Here is a 13,844-nt window from a genome sequence, read left to right as displayed (position 1 = left end):
GCGACTGCATGCGGCAAGCGCGACCTAACGTGGTCGCTTGAGCCGTACGGCCACGCGGGGCCGGTCCCACTTCGATCGCCGGAGCCGTATGGAGTTGTGCGGAGCTGGTCCCGACATCGCACGGGGCTTCGGAAAACTGAGTGTTCAAAAATTCCGCGCGGCAACGGCCTGTTGGTCCGCAGCCGCATTGAGGCCGTACGCACTGCCTCGACGGGCGTACTTGACGCCATACGCTGCGTCTTGGCGCCGTATGTCACACGCGAACTTCCCGCGGACTTCGGTCGAGCTTCACGTCACTCACTCGACCTCCGCGCGGCCCCCGCTTCTGGTTTGGTCGCGCTCGCCGCATGATCGCATGCTGGTGGGACAGGCCCTTTACAAACTGAAACAGAAAATGCTGGAGGCACCCAGTCGGCCAGGCAGCATCAGTACAAAGAGAAATTGTTAACATTTCAGGCCAAATAGCAAAACCTCTGATGCAGATCGTCGACAGCTGGTTCAGTATATGGTACAGCATTGGCCATCACACCATCAGCTTGTTCTATATTTTATTTTCATGCATTGCTGGTGCTTTACCTTGGTGCATCACCAGCAACAGTTGGCTACTATGATGCGGACTGGATCATGCTGTCAAGTAATGAACACTTTGACATCATTCACATCTTTATGACTCAGCAATCACGTCACCTTAAATGTATGAAGCAGATCATGTACAGATCAGGCACAAAATCAGACATCATTTAAGAAAACGGAGCCGACGGCAAACATCACTAATTCAATTTTGTACATTCTCAGGCTTCCCTTTCATAGACTGTTATCAGAAATATTAAGCTACAATGATAAAGCTCTCTACCAGCTATCTTGCATTCCATATATGCCTTACACTAGATGACAATAATTTCAATGGCTTTTCCATTATTCCCGATGAAGACATTTCTTCCTTCAAATTATTCATTCGCATGACATTGAAATCAGTGTTTTGGATAATAATTATAGATCTGGTTCAATTATATAGAAATACAGAGATGCTCTCAAATTTGGAGTGTAGAAATATGATTCCACCTTTCCTTGCACAGAAATGCTATTTTGCTTAATGGAATGGAGCGGTTTTGGCCAGTCTTTGAGAATACTGGAGCAGGCCTATGGGACTATAATGGGACGTAACTCCTGTTACAGTTACTAGAAATGGTCTGAAAAATGGCCCCGACCCGAAACATCGCCTATCCTTTTGCACCAGAGATACTGTCTGACCCGCTGAGTTACTCCAGCACTTTGTGTCTGACCTGTTTCTGTTGTGTACCTAATTTCTTATGATCTAATTGTAGGTACACTATCTGAATATAGTTTTTTAAATATTAATGATACCTTGAGGCAAAAACAACCACAATATCTCAGAACTTACTCTCACAACTGAGTTTTGTCTTTATTATGTCAAAAATGGAGGGACAAACAAATCACAGAGGAAATGACTGCAGGGTTAATGGAGATTTCTAAAACTGATGTATACAAATATAATGTACATGACTCATCACAGAAAGCTTATTTTGTCACCCATCAGATATAAATATATCAAGGTTTATTGAGTCATTAGTAAGATCCTTTGTTCAACAAAAGACTGAGGATTCTGGAAATAAACTTACTATATGCACATCAGTGAATAAGATTGATATATTATTTGAGAAAAGTGGTTGCTAGGCATACATAAGTAAACATATTTTGTTCAGAGAAAAAAAATCTTGTTTTGTGAGATTTATTTATACGATCCTATGCAATAATCTTTACCCAGCAAATGTAAAACACTGCTTTGACCAGTATAAGGCTTATTCCAAGCAGTAAGGGTTATGGAAGTCAAATTCTATGTCTTTGAAATCAGTAACTGAGATAAATGTATTGCTTACTTTTACAAGTTGTTTGAGATCAGTGAAGGGAAAAGTTAAGCCATCTAGCTCAGAAATGATCACTTCCGAGTGAAGCGAATGAAACCAGACCAGGCAATCCAATTGTACAGACACATAGAGGACCTGCCATCTCAATGTTGCACAAGTTCCTAAAGACAAAGTTGTACAAATTCAGGAAACAAATAGCATATGCAAATTAGCCTATCCAATGGACTTGCTATCAAATGCTGCTAATCTAGCAATAGGTTTAGCAGTTATTATAAAAAAATACATTAGGAATTTAAAGTTATTTTCAGATTTTTAACAACAAAAATAAAGAAGATACGTCAAGATCGGTTGTCTTTACATTATAAACATTCACATTGTTCAACTTAATAACAGGTTTTTCACCTCTACACAAAATAACCCAGCAACAAATTTCATAAAGCTAGTGATTTAATGTATGGATAAAAGAAACTCGAAGGGATGCATTTGGCATTGTGTAGCCTGTTAAGCCCCTGTCCCACGGGTGACCTCCACCGCGACCTCTGGCGAGTTTGCCCGCGACCCATAGTCACGGCAAGGTCGCCACGAGGTCGTAGGAGATCTTCGTCACTCTCCTTCATGGTCGAGAGTGGCCTCCGCGTAGTCGAGGCTTCAGCTAGGAGGAGGGCTGGAGGAAGTTTATGCCCTACACCTTCACCAGGCAGCAGGAGGGGGACCTTGAGGAATGGTTCCAGCAGAATGCCATCCTGTACGAAAAGGAAAATGAGGGGGATGGGGACAGGGACAAGAATGGCATGCTTGCCATCCACTGCCCCACATGTGTGCTTAAAGTTCCATCTTTTGTCAAAGTCCAGAGCCACTCTCCAGTCATCTGGTGTACTGCGACAGTCCATCACATCATCTCCATTCACCCATTGAGACCTCTTCTTGTGCTTCCTCTTCACCCTTGTTCTTCCCCTTCTGCCTTTCTTAAAAGGCTGCTGAAGCAAAAAGGCTACTGCAAACAGCAGTAGTTGTATTTTTACTAACATCCTCCAAACTATTTCCTTCCTTGCATGCATGGTTCAGAATGATTAAAAAAAAAAACCTGGGAGGCATTTTTTTAGTGAGAAAAAAATGCAGACATGACATCATTTTATCAGGTGATCATTTGAGCTGTAGACACTAGTCACTGGTCGTTGGTGGTTTTCGGTGTGGTCCTCTGAGGTGGAAGGGGGTCGTGCTCATTCACGGACTAATTTGCCAGACCATCCTCGAGTAAAACGCACATGGTCGAAGCCAGTCTTCAACATAGTTGAAGCAGGTCTTCTTCATAGTCGAGGGAGGTCTTCAACATAGTCGTAGGAGATCGTACATATAGTCGTGGAAGGTTGAAGGAGGTCATAGGTCACTGCAACCTTGATTTTTTTTTAAAAGTCTCTTAAGGTCGCGGTGGAGGTCTCCTAAGTGGGGCAGGTCCTTAAGGCTACAGGTCTGTGGTCATTTAACAATGATTCCACAGTATTCAGATCCATTCATTATTTATCCTGGTCATGCCAGACAAAACGGGACACAGGAAACATTTGTGCCTAATAGTTATCAGTGACCAGCCTGAATAAGACAATGTCATAATATTTCACTTGATTAAAGTTCTACCATTGCTAAGTTTCCATATTGTATGTACCCCACTGAAATCTTGGAGAGGATGATACGATACATACCACTCAACGAGATTAGTGCAACCGCAACAACAGTGATGAAACGTAATTTGATTCAGGACAACTATTTGACATCTCAGCCTCTGGGCTTATTATTCATCTCCTCCACCGACAGTGCATTTTGTGCAGGAAGGAACTGCAGACGCTGGTTTAAACCTAGACACTAAATGCTGGGGTGATTCAATGGGACAGGCAGCATCTCTGTAGAGAAGGAATGGGTGACATTTCAGGTCGACATTTCTAAAGAAACGTTACCCCATGCCTTCTCTTCAGAGTTGCTACCTGACCCGCTGAGTTACTCCAGCATTTTGTGTCTACCTTCGATGTAAACCAGCGTTTGCAGTTCTTTCTTGCACATGATGTCATCGTTCTTCCACTGCCGCTGGGTGACGAGCCTTGAATTGTTCACTTGTACATTCTGTGAGACCATCACCACAAGGACCACAGCGGTTCAAAGGGTAATCCTACCACCATTATCTCAGTGCAGCTAGTTATATGAAGCAAATGTAATCAGTCCAGAATTTTAGTACAGATTTAAAAAATCTTAATATGGTATGGTATATTGTCACATGTACTGAGGTACAGTGAAATTCATTTTTGTATACAGTTCAGTACAAGTATCATTATACATAAGTACTTCGATACATATTAGATAAGCATCTCCGATACAGTACAAGTGTTTTCATAGCAAAAGGATTTGAGTATAGGAGCAGGGAGGTTCTACTGCAGTTGTACAGGGTCTTGGTGAGACCACACCTGGAGTATTGCGTACAGTTTTGGTCTCCAAATCTGAGGAAGGACATTATTGCCATAGAGGGAGTGCAGAGAAGGTTCACCAGACTGATTCCTGGGATAGCAGGACTGTCTTATGAAGAAAGACTGGATAGACTTGGTTTATACTCTCTAGAATTTAGGAGATTGAGAGGGGATCTTATAGAAACTTACAAAATTCTTAAGGGGTTGGACAGGCTAGATGCAGGAAGATTGCTCCCGATGTTGGGGAAGTCCAGGACAAGGGGTCACAGCTTAAGGATAAGGGGGAAATCCTTTAAAACCGAGATGAGAAGAACTTTTTTCACACAGAGAGTGGTGAATCTCTGGAACTCCCTGCCACAGAGGGTAGTCGAGGCCAGTTCATTGGCTATATTTAAGAGGGAGTTAGATGTGGCCCTTGTGGCTAAGGGGATCAGAGGGTATGGAGAGAAGGCAGGTACAGGATACTGAGTTGGATGATCAGCCATGATCATATTGAATGGCGGTGCAGGCTCGAAGGGCCGAATGGCCTACTCCTGCACCTAATTTCTATGTTTCTATGTTTTGCAGTAGCACACTGACACAGCATACAGAGTCGCCAGTTTGGCACCATTTTTAAGTCCCAGTTGTTGTACGTGCAGGGTTCTTGACCTGACCATGAAGGCCTGTTGTCCTGGTGGCTTTGCAGGGTTGGCCTGGCCAAGCGTAGCCGTGGTGTCCTCCGCTGCTGTAGGCCACGTCCGGTCCATGTGTTCAGCATCTTGGAAAGACACCTGGTCTGGCCAAGCCCCAGGCTGTTGAGGGACCCATTCCACTGCCGATGTACTGTGCTGCCTCCCGCAGTCTGCTTACCGGCCCTCCATCTGACTCTTTCCACTGGGCGGGCGAGCTGGGCCTTCTAGGCGGGTTCTCAGTCCGTGGAGCGGGTCCACGATCTGCGGTGGATGCGGCAGGACTACCGGGTGTGTCCCACGTCCCCAGTCTGCGGTAGGTGAGCTGGGGCTTCCGGATAGGTTACGGTATGCGGGGCAAGTCCTCTGTCCGTGGCAGGCGAGTCCTCGGTCGGCGGCAGATGAGCTGGGCCCACAGGGTGGGTTCTCACTCCCAGCGGGCGAGTCCCTGGTCTTCGGGCTTCCTCTCCCGGGAACAATGGCCATTTATCTCATCCTCTTCAGAATATCTGTCCCATTTTGCAAGGAATTACACCTACAAGTCCCTGCACACACTGTAGAAATTACATAGTGGTAGGTGATTAGCCCTCAGAATGTCTCTTTTGCAGTTGGGGAATTATCTACCATTGACTCTGTAGCTCTTTCCTTGAACACAGCTGCTGATTATGATTCCCACACCTAAGAGGAGGTCTGTGCTGAATGCAGAAAACTGTTGATTGTTGACTTAAAAGGTTTTTATTTTAACTGTAGATGTATTTCTCAATAACTACAAATGATTGACATAGAATCTTTTTCTGTGATTGCAATGTATACCACACACATAATTGTCTTCAACCGCATCTACTGAACACTCAGATTAAACCAGTCAAAGGTCTATGTGTTCGTTTTGAAAAGAAAAAGCATATCTGCATTATATTACAAAATAGGTCAGAAACACTGCCACGAGGACTCTGTTTCATAACAAGGCAATGGTGAAGTTATGTCCCGCAGATGACCTTTTAATCGGCCAATTGCTTTTAGCAAAGCGATGGAGCAGCATGTGGCATGGATTGGTCCAAAAATCCAAAACGGAGAGGGAATGCAAGTGCTGGAAAGTGTAACATAAAATATAACATCCTTTTTTCATTTTCTTCTTTTTCTCTTAGTCATAATGCTTCTCTTCGCAGAATTTGTCAGCATCATTGAGAATTGTTTCAAGATGCTTATATTGCTGAAAAGCAAGAAAAGGAAGTTACATTAAAATAGGCTTTATATTCAAAATCAGGGGAAGAACATGATTAATAAGGAAGTTCACTGCATACTTGCCCTAGATAGCTTTGAACAACTAAGCCAATAATTGTTCTGAGAACTAATGATCGCAGTATCACCTGCTAGCACAAGCACAGTTGCAAGTCTAAAAAGACATGTTATTACGTTTTACACATGGAACCAATTACATAGGCCTGGATATATATGTTCATGTACATTTGATATTATCATAGATAAAAGCAAGAACATTTCTGTCATTGCCCAAACTTAGCAAAATACTCTGTCAACAAGTATAGGTGACGACTTACTGCAAATTTCCTCAATGCTACAAAAGTGAGGAGAACTCAAATGGCATAGTGTGAGTTAGGTTGTGGATAAAACAGACAGTACAAAGTAATCATGATATTGCAGTTGTTACCAGTGGAGATTTTCAGATTAAAGAGAGATGACAAGCTTGATACTTCCATCTGGCTGAGTGGGCCAAGCAGGTAAACATGCTCAGAATTTCCCTCTTTTAAACAGCTGTTAAAGGAAACACTCAAGATGGCTTTGGGTGATTGAACACTGATTTCCCCTCCTTCCCACTGGGTAAATATTTGGCATGAACCTGGCATCTTTCCTATTAGTAACATTGAGATTAGGAGCTCACCACATGCACAATAAACTCAGGTTTAACCGATAAAACATGCACAATAAACCCAGGTTTAATCGATACAAGCTTGATATCCGATAGAGCATTAAGACAGTATTTTCCTAGCATTGAAGCTCATTGTAAAGATCAGCTGTCAGAGTGAATTAGCACATTTTCTTACTTGGCTGAGAGCCCTTTGTTCCCAGATAAGATGGTGGCTAAAGCCCAAACCATATTGTCCACAAGGTGTCACATTTGAAATGCTATACGGTTCTACAATTTCCTTCAGCTCTTGTGTTAGCAAGAGGGAAAACGTTAATCTCAGGTGCCTGCCCCCTCACTGTTAACATGCATGTGAGCAGTGGATGAGAATTAAATTCTGAGCAATTGAAATGCTCGTAAATGAACAGATGAATCTCCCACACTCACTGTCCCAGAACTAGTAACATGAGCAAGTTATTGGCGAGTGGTTGATGGCCAAAACTCCAGATCTGGTATTTACTGGGAGACAAGAGATTGAAGCTGGCTTTCAAGTTTCCAAGTGAAATTAGACAAGGCAGCTCTGGTACCAGTAAATGCTTCTCATTAAACTGCACAGGCTTCAACTCAGCTTGAAACCAAATCACTCTGGAATGTTGATAAGGCAAAAGGAAAGGGGGTATAGCTGTTGATTCCAGAATAGCTGAGAAGAGCAGGATCCTGGGAAACAATGCTATCAGTCGCTGCCAAATCTGCATTCCCAACCCACAGCATGGTTTTCCCCGATCATTCGACTTCGGCCACCTGGGAGTCATGGTACTCGCAATTCAATGACCCACGCAATGGGGTTGAGTGCACAAAACACAACAAAAGGAAATGCCCAGATTTTTTTACAAGGGAACTTTATCAAATAATAAAATAATAGTTCATCAAACCAGACGGCACAGTGGCGCAGCGGTAGAGTAACTGTCTTATAGAGCTTGTAGCGCCAGGGATCCAGGTTCGGTCCCAACTACAGGTGCTGTCTGTACGGAGTTTGTACTTTCTCTCCGTGACAGCGTGGATTTTCTCCGAGATCTTCAGTTTCCTCCCACACTCCAAGGGCGTACAGGTTTGTAGGTTGATTGGCTTGCGTTTGTCTACTTAGTATAGGTGTAAATTGTCACTAGTGCGTGTTAATGTGATTAAGGTTCGGTGGTTGGCACGGACGCGGTGGGCCGAAGGGCCTGTTTCCGCGCTGTATCTCTAAACTAAACTAAACTAGTTTCATAATAAATAGACCTGTTGCTGCCTGATTTCATCAAACGTAAGAGCAAAACACTGGGGATACTGGAAGGCAGCATCTGTATGGGGAGAAATGGCAATGTTTCATCCGAAAAGCGAGAGATAAATATATTGTAATATTCAAAGAACGGAATAGGGCAGGTTCGAGAACGGGGGATGGTCTAGGATTAGGTAGAAAGATGAGTGATTAAATGATAAAAGAGATAATGCAAACTGCTCATAGTGCAGAGGCAGTCTAAATGCAGATACATAAACCAAAGCAAAGTGGAAGGTATGCTGGAAATCTGAATTATAAATGTGATTATCTGACATTGTTAAACTTCATGTGGAATATGGAATGCTGTGAGATACCTGGTGGGACAATGTTGATTCTTGAACTGTTTGACCTTCTTCAGAACAGTGCAGGAGTCCAAGGGCTGAGAGGTCAGAGTGAGACTGAGAAGTAGTGTTAAAGTGACAGACGATGGGTTATGCTTGCAGACAGAACAGGGGTTTCTGATAAAAGGTGGTTCTATGGCCATAAACGAGATTCATAGATGGTGTGTAGTCTCCCTGGTGCCAGGATCAAGGATGTTTCTGAGCAGTTGCAGAACATTCTCCGGGGGCAGGGTGAGCAGCCATCGAGTCCTAGGGATCAGTGAGACGTGGGGATAAGAGGGGATGGGGTTCCGTGGGTGACTGCAGGAAGTTAGGAAAGAGATTTAAAAGCAGGCCCTCAAGGGTAGCAGTCTCGAGATTATTCCCAGTGCCACATGGTAGTGAGGACAGAACTAGGTCATATCAATGCTGAGCAGCTGGTTCAGTTGAAAGGGATTCAGGTTCTTGGGTCACTGGGATCTCGGGGACAATATCCTGGGAGTGAGATCTGTTAGTGCTACTTGGGAGAGTTTAACTAGTGAGGTGAGAACAGGGCCCTAGAGCAGATGAGAAATTGGACTCAATTACTGTAATCAAAGAGAGCAAGATTAGCAGACAGGACCGGAATGTACAAACGAAATGAGAGCAATGACTGGGAGTTTAAACTGCAATTATTTAAATCCAAGAGATTTAACAGGTGAAGTGGATGAACACAGGGTGTAGATTGGCTCGAGGGGCTGGGATATTATATACATAACAGCAACAAGGCTGGGAGAAGTCAACGATAATAGTTAGCATTTGTAGTGTTCTTTATAAATGATGGCATTTTAAAACTTTAGGAGTGATGCATATCTAATTCTGATTAACTGTTTATTACCTACTGCCTCTTTCATTGCATTCATATTCTCCAGATGCCACAAACTTTCTTAATTTACCATCTAACATCAGGAATAATCTCCATCTTGATTAAACTGCTGCTGTAATTTCACTTTTACAACCTGTTATAACAATTTATCAGGCAGCCATTGCTGAAAGGCATATTATTTCTTACTTTGGTTCGTGACGAAGCATTGATAATTTGACCTGCTGCAATGTTTCTTGAGACCAGGGTCTATTTCCACACAAACTTCTTTGTCAAGAATTGATTTAGTCCCGTGGTTTACTAGTATAGGGAATTTCAAGACATGCTTTTTCTCTGCAAAGAGCAGTCAGTTTTTCTTTTCCCCTTTTAGTGGTATTTTGTTTCTGGTGAATGATTTTTGTTTAAAAGATTTGCATTGCTAAGTAACCTTGTCGTACAGGTGCAGTTGTGGTATGACTTGTTTGTTAGACTGAATTGCGCACTGCCTCCCAGTTTAAAGTTAATTTTAATATTGACTGATCATATTATCTTCAGTTCGATGGCTGTGGGTATGGGGGTGGGGGAAGAGCTCTGATAGTAAGCAGGGGGATTGTAATGTCTGATTAACCTGTGTTGTTGATTGCAAGGTAGGCAGCCTGGCAACTTCATGCTGCCTGCTGATTAGAAAGATTTCATCGTCCACCAGCATCAACCACTATTGATTGTTTAAACACATTATCAGGGGGGGCTAATGTTGTTAAAGAGGCAGTTGAAATTAATCTCCAGTACTTACAGTCAGCCTGCAACACTTACAGTGACTGTTCTACAATGGAAAATGATCAGGGGAAATGGCACATTTCAGGTGACTGCAGGCCCCAGTTTTCTAGATGTGTTACTGGAAGCTTTGATTGAGCAGGTGAGAAAACATCTACGTTCTCGTAGGGTCACGAGGTCTTCAGAATGGTCCTGAGAAAATAGTGGTAGTAGTGAGCTGCGGGAATCTGTGGTCAACCCCTGGAATGTGGATGCAATGGTGCAAGAGGTTTGATACCCTGTATAAATACTGAATAATGCATAATATTGCCAATATAGCCATCTCCAGCCTAAAGGACACAGACATACCACTGCTGGCACCTTGACAGATATTAGCAATTCAGTCTTTGAGCAGTTCTAGGTTTACAGTTGTGACTTAACTAGTTGGTGGATTTCAGTGAGGTTATTCCCCATGGAGATCAGAGATAAGAACTGTACTTATTTTTAAAATTGTTCCGCTATTAGGCAATCCAAGGAGTTTCACCGACAATAAATTAATTTGCAGCTTTCCTGATCAAAAATGTAGCCAACTTCCACACAGGTTAATGTCCTGAAGTTATTGATTGTGATGAAAATCTTTGCATTCTGCTGTCAATTTGCAATGGGAAGATATTCAAAACAATTACTTGTGGGTATCTCAAATTTATAATGCCAAGTAATTTGATCACATATCACTACTTTTATCCGCATGACGTAATTAAAAGTTGAATTGAACTGACGTAAACCGTGTGATGACCTCTGGGTCAAACCACACCATTGTGAAATTTCGTCAGGCTCTTCGGGTGTTGGACCACTATGGCAACTCCAAGCACCGTCTGCATCAGGGACACTTGTGGTGACATCATTCCTCACGCACTGCTCTAAAAGGAATGGTGCAGACGAACATGGACAACTTTGTCCAAGGACACAAAATGGAACACAGTCTTAAACTAGTAGCACCTGGGATATCAGTAGATAAACCTAATCCAGAGATGCTGCCTGACCCTCAGAGTTACTGTGTGGAAGGAACTGCAGATGCTGGTTTAAACCGACGATAGACACAAAAAGCTGGAGTAACTCAGCGGGACAGGCAGCATCTCTGGAGAGAAGGAATGAATGGGCAACGTTTTGGGTCGAGACCCTTCTTCAGACTGAAGAAGTTACTCCAGCATTTTGTGTCTACCTTCGATTTAAGCCAGCATCTGCAGTTCTTTCTTGCACTGCTTCAGTAGATTCAGTTATTCTACTGGCATGATTTTATTGGTCTGAAGGTGGATGTATAAAGTCTCAAGGGAGTTATTCAAGAAGAGCATAGGAATTCTTCCAGCACCCTGGATTAATGTCAATTAACATAGCATTGTTGATGTAACAGGTGATTAATGTAATGGCAAATGAACATGTTAGTTTTAAAGGTTTGCTGAAATAAAAATGCACAATGCATTTACAAAAAGTGCAGTATGTGTAAGAAGGAACTAAAGAAGGGATTCGACCCGAAACGTCACCCATTCCTTCTTTCCAGTGATGCTGCCTGTCCCGCTGAGTTACTCCGGCATTCTGTGTCTACCTTCAATTTAAATCAGCATCTACCATTCTTTCCTACTCATTTCCACACAGTTGCATAGCTTGAGAGATTTATGGCATTAATCACTCTTCCACAAATCCAATAGTAGTTCTAGTCACATAGTGGAAACCCTTCAGCCCAACCTGCCCACACTGTCCAACTGACCTTGCCGGAGATGCGATTTTTTTCCGGATCGTATCTCCGGTCGCTCTGCAGCCTAACATCATGGAGCTGGCGGCCTTGCTCGAGACTGACTTTGAGCCCCACCGCGGGGCCGTGGGCTGACCATCGGAGCCTGCGATCCCTTGCCTGGGATCGATGCTCCAACCGCGGCCTGCAGATTTCACCATCAAGGAGCTCTCAGTCTCGGGTAGAGACTAATGTCGGGAAGCTCCAAAGTTGCAGGAGGTTCGACCAGCCCCGAGCCGGGGTCCGATCGCCTGGTGCGGGAGAGCTGAGATCCCCCCCGAAGCGGAGGGCTCGACCGCCGGCTGCAGGAGCAAAGATCGTCCCGTCAACGCAAGGTTCGAGGCCCCGATCGCGGGAGAACAAGAAGGGAAGAAGTTTGAACTTTTTTTGGCCTTCCATCACAGTGAGGAATGTGGAGTCGCTGTGGTGGATATTCATGTTAAACATTTATATGGGTGTCATGTTGCTCTTTATTGGTATGACCATATGGCAAATCAAATTCCTCGTATGTTGCAAAACTTGGCTAATAAAGCACTATTATGATATGATAATTATGATTATGATTGTCAGTGCAGAGAATTGACTTTACTTTGAAAGTGCACAGCCTTTATTCAACCCCATTCTTCCCTTTGTAAACCATTAAGAACATGAAACTTACACTGGGTCTCTTCTCATGCAGAAATATCCTCTAACATATTATGGAACACATTTCAATTTAGTTTTTGAGGTCTTGCTACACTATTCACAGTGCTTGTTTGTCCAGTGTCTGGCAAATCCTATCCAATTGTCAGAACATTTTATTTGGTTTTATTATTACCGGGCGGCGCCAGCAAAGGCTGCCTCGCCAACAATCTGTCTGTCCTTTCCTTCTTTATTCTTAAATAGTATGTGTTAAATGTATGTTTTTAGTGTTCTTTAGCTTATTTTATGTGGGGGGTTGGGGAAACTTTTTCTAATCTCTTACCTCGATGGAGATGCAATTGTTTTTCCATATCATATCTCCGTCCGCACTGCGGCCTAACATTGAGGAGTTGGTGGCCTTTGCTGGAGACTGACGTTTGAGAGCTCCACCGCGGGTGCCTACGGGACTTTAACAGCGCGGAGCCCGCAGTCTTTGGTCAGAGAACGACATCGGGAACTCCAAGCCGCCCCCACGCGGGAGTTTTGACCACTGGCTGCGGGAGCTTTGATTGCTCCCACAGATGGTTCGACTGCCCCGACCATGGGAAAATAAAGAGGAAGAAGGTTGGACTTTTTTGCCTTCCATCACAGTGAGAAATGCGCTGCGGTGGATGTTTATGTTAACTTTTATGTATTTGTGTGTCTTGTTGCTTTTTTTTTTGTATGGCTGTATGGTAATTTGCATATCACTGCACCTTAATAGGTACATGTGACAATATAAGACCTTTGAAACTTTTATTACTCATTTTCCAGGCTGCAGGTGTCACTGACTAGGCCAGCATTTATTGCCATTCTTGAGATGAGGGTAGTGATTCATCTTAGTGAACACCTGCAATCCTTCTAGGAAAGGTGCATTTGTCGGCACTGGGCCTGTACTCGCTGGAGTTGAGAAGAAAGAGGTGGGACCTCATTGTAAACTGCAGAATAGTGAAAGGCCTGGATAGAGTGGATGTGGAGAGGATGTTTCCACTAGTGGGAGAGTCTAGGACTAGAGGTCATAGCCTCAGAATTAAAGACTAGGAAGGAGATGAAGAGAAATGTATTTAGTCAGAGGGTGGTGAATCTGTGGAAATCTTCACCACAGAAGGCTGTGGAGGCCATCAGCGGATATTTTTAAGGCAGGGATAGATAGATTCTTGGTTAGTACAGGTGTCAGAGATTATGGGGAGAAGGCAGGAGAATGGGGTTGGGAGGGAAAGATAGATCAGACATGATTGAATGGCGGAGTAGACTTGATGGGCCGAATGGCCTAATTCTACTCCTATTCCTTATGACAA

General features: G+C 43.5%; 1 protein-coding gene across 2 annotated transcripts in view; it reads right to left on the bottom strand.

Moving 5' to 3' along the window:
- Positions 1-5,723: 5,723 nt before the first annotated feature.
- ccdc82 (coiled-coil domain containing 82) overlaps positions 5,724-13,844 on the bottom strand; it is a 52,642-nt gene continuing 44,521 nt past the window's right edge. For both annotated transcript variants that reach the window (XM_033022372.1, XM_033022373.1), the window contains exon 8: positions 5,724-6,214. In XM_033022372.1, the coding sequence (XP_032878263.1) occupies positions 6,146-6,214 (69 nt within the window). In that variant the 3' untranslated portion in view covers positions 5,724-6,145. The remainder of the gene's footprint in view (positions 6,215-13,844) is intronic.

The sequence above is a fragment of the Amblyraja radiata genome, chromosome 6 (genome assembly GCF_010909765.2).
Source record: "Amblyraja radiata isolate CabotCenter1 chromosome 6, sAmbRad1.1.pri, whole genome shotgun sequence".
Classification (NCBI taxonomy): Eukaryota; Metazoa; Chordata; class Chondrichthyes; order Rajiformes; family Rajidae; genus Amblyraja; species Amblyraja radiata.
Note: the sequence above shows the minus strand (reverse complement) of the source record. Positions and strands in the feature narration are given on the sequence as shown.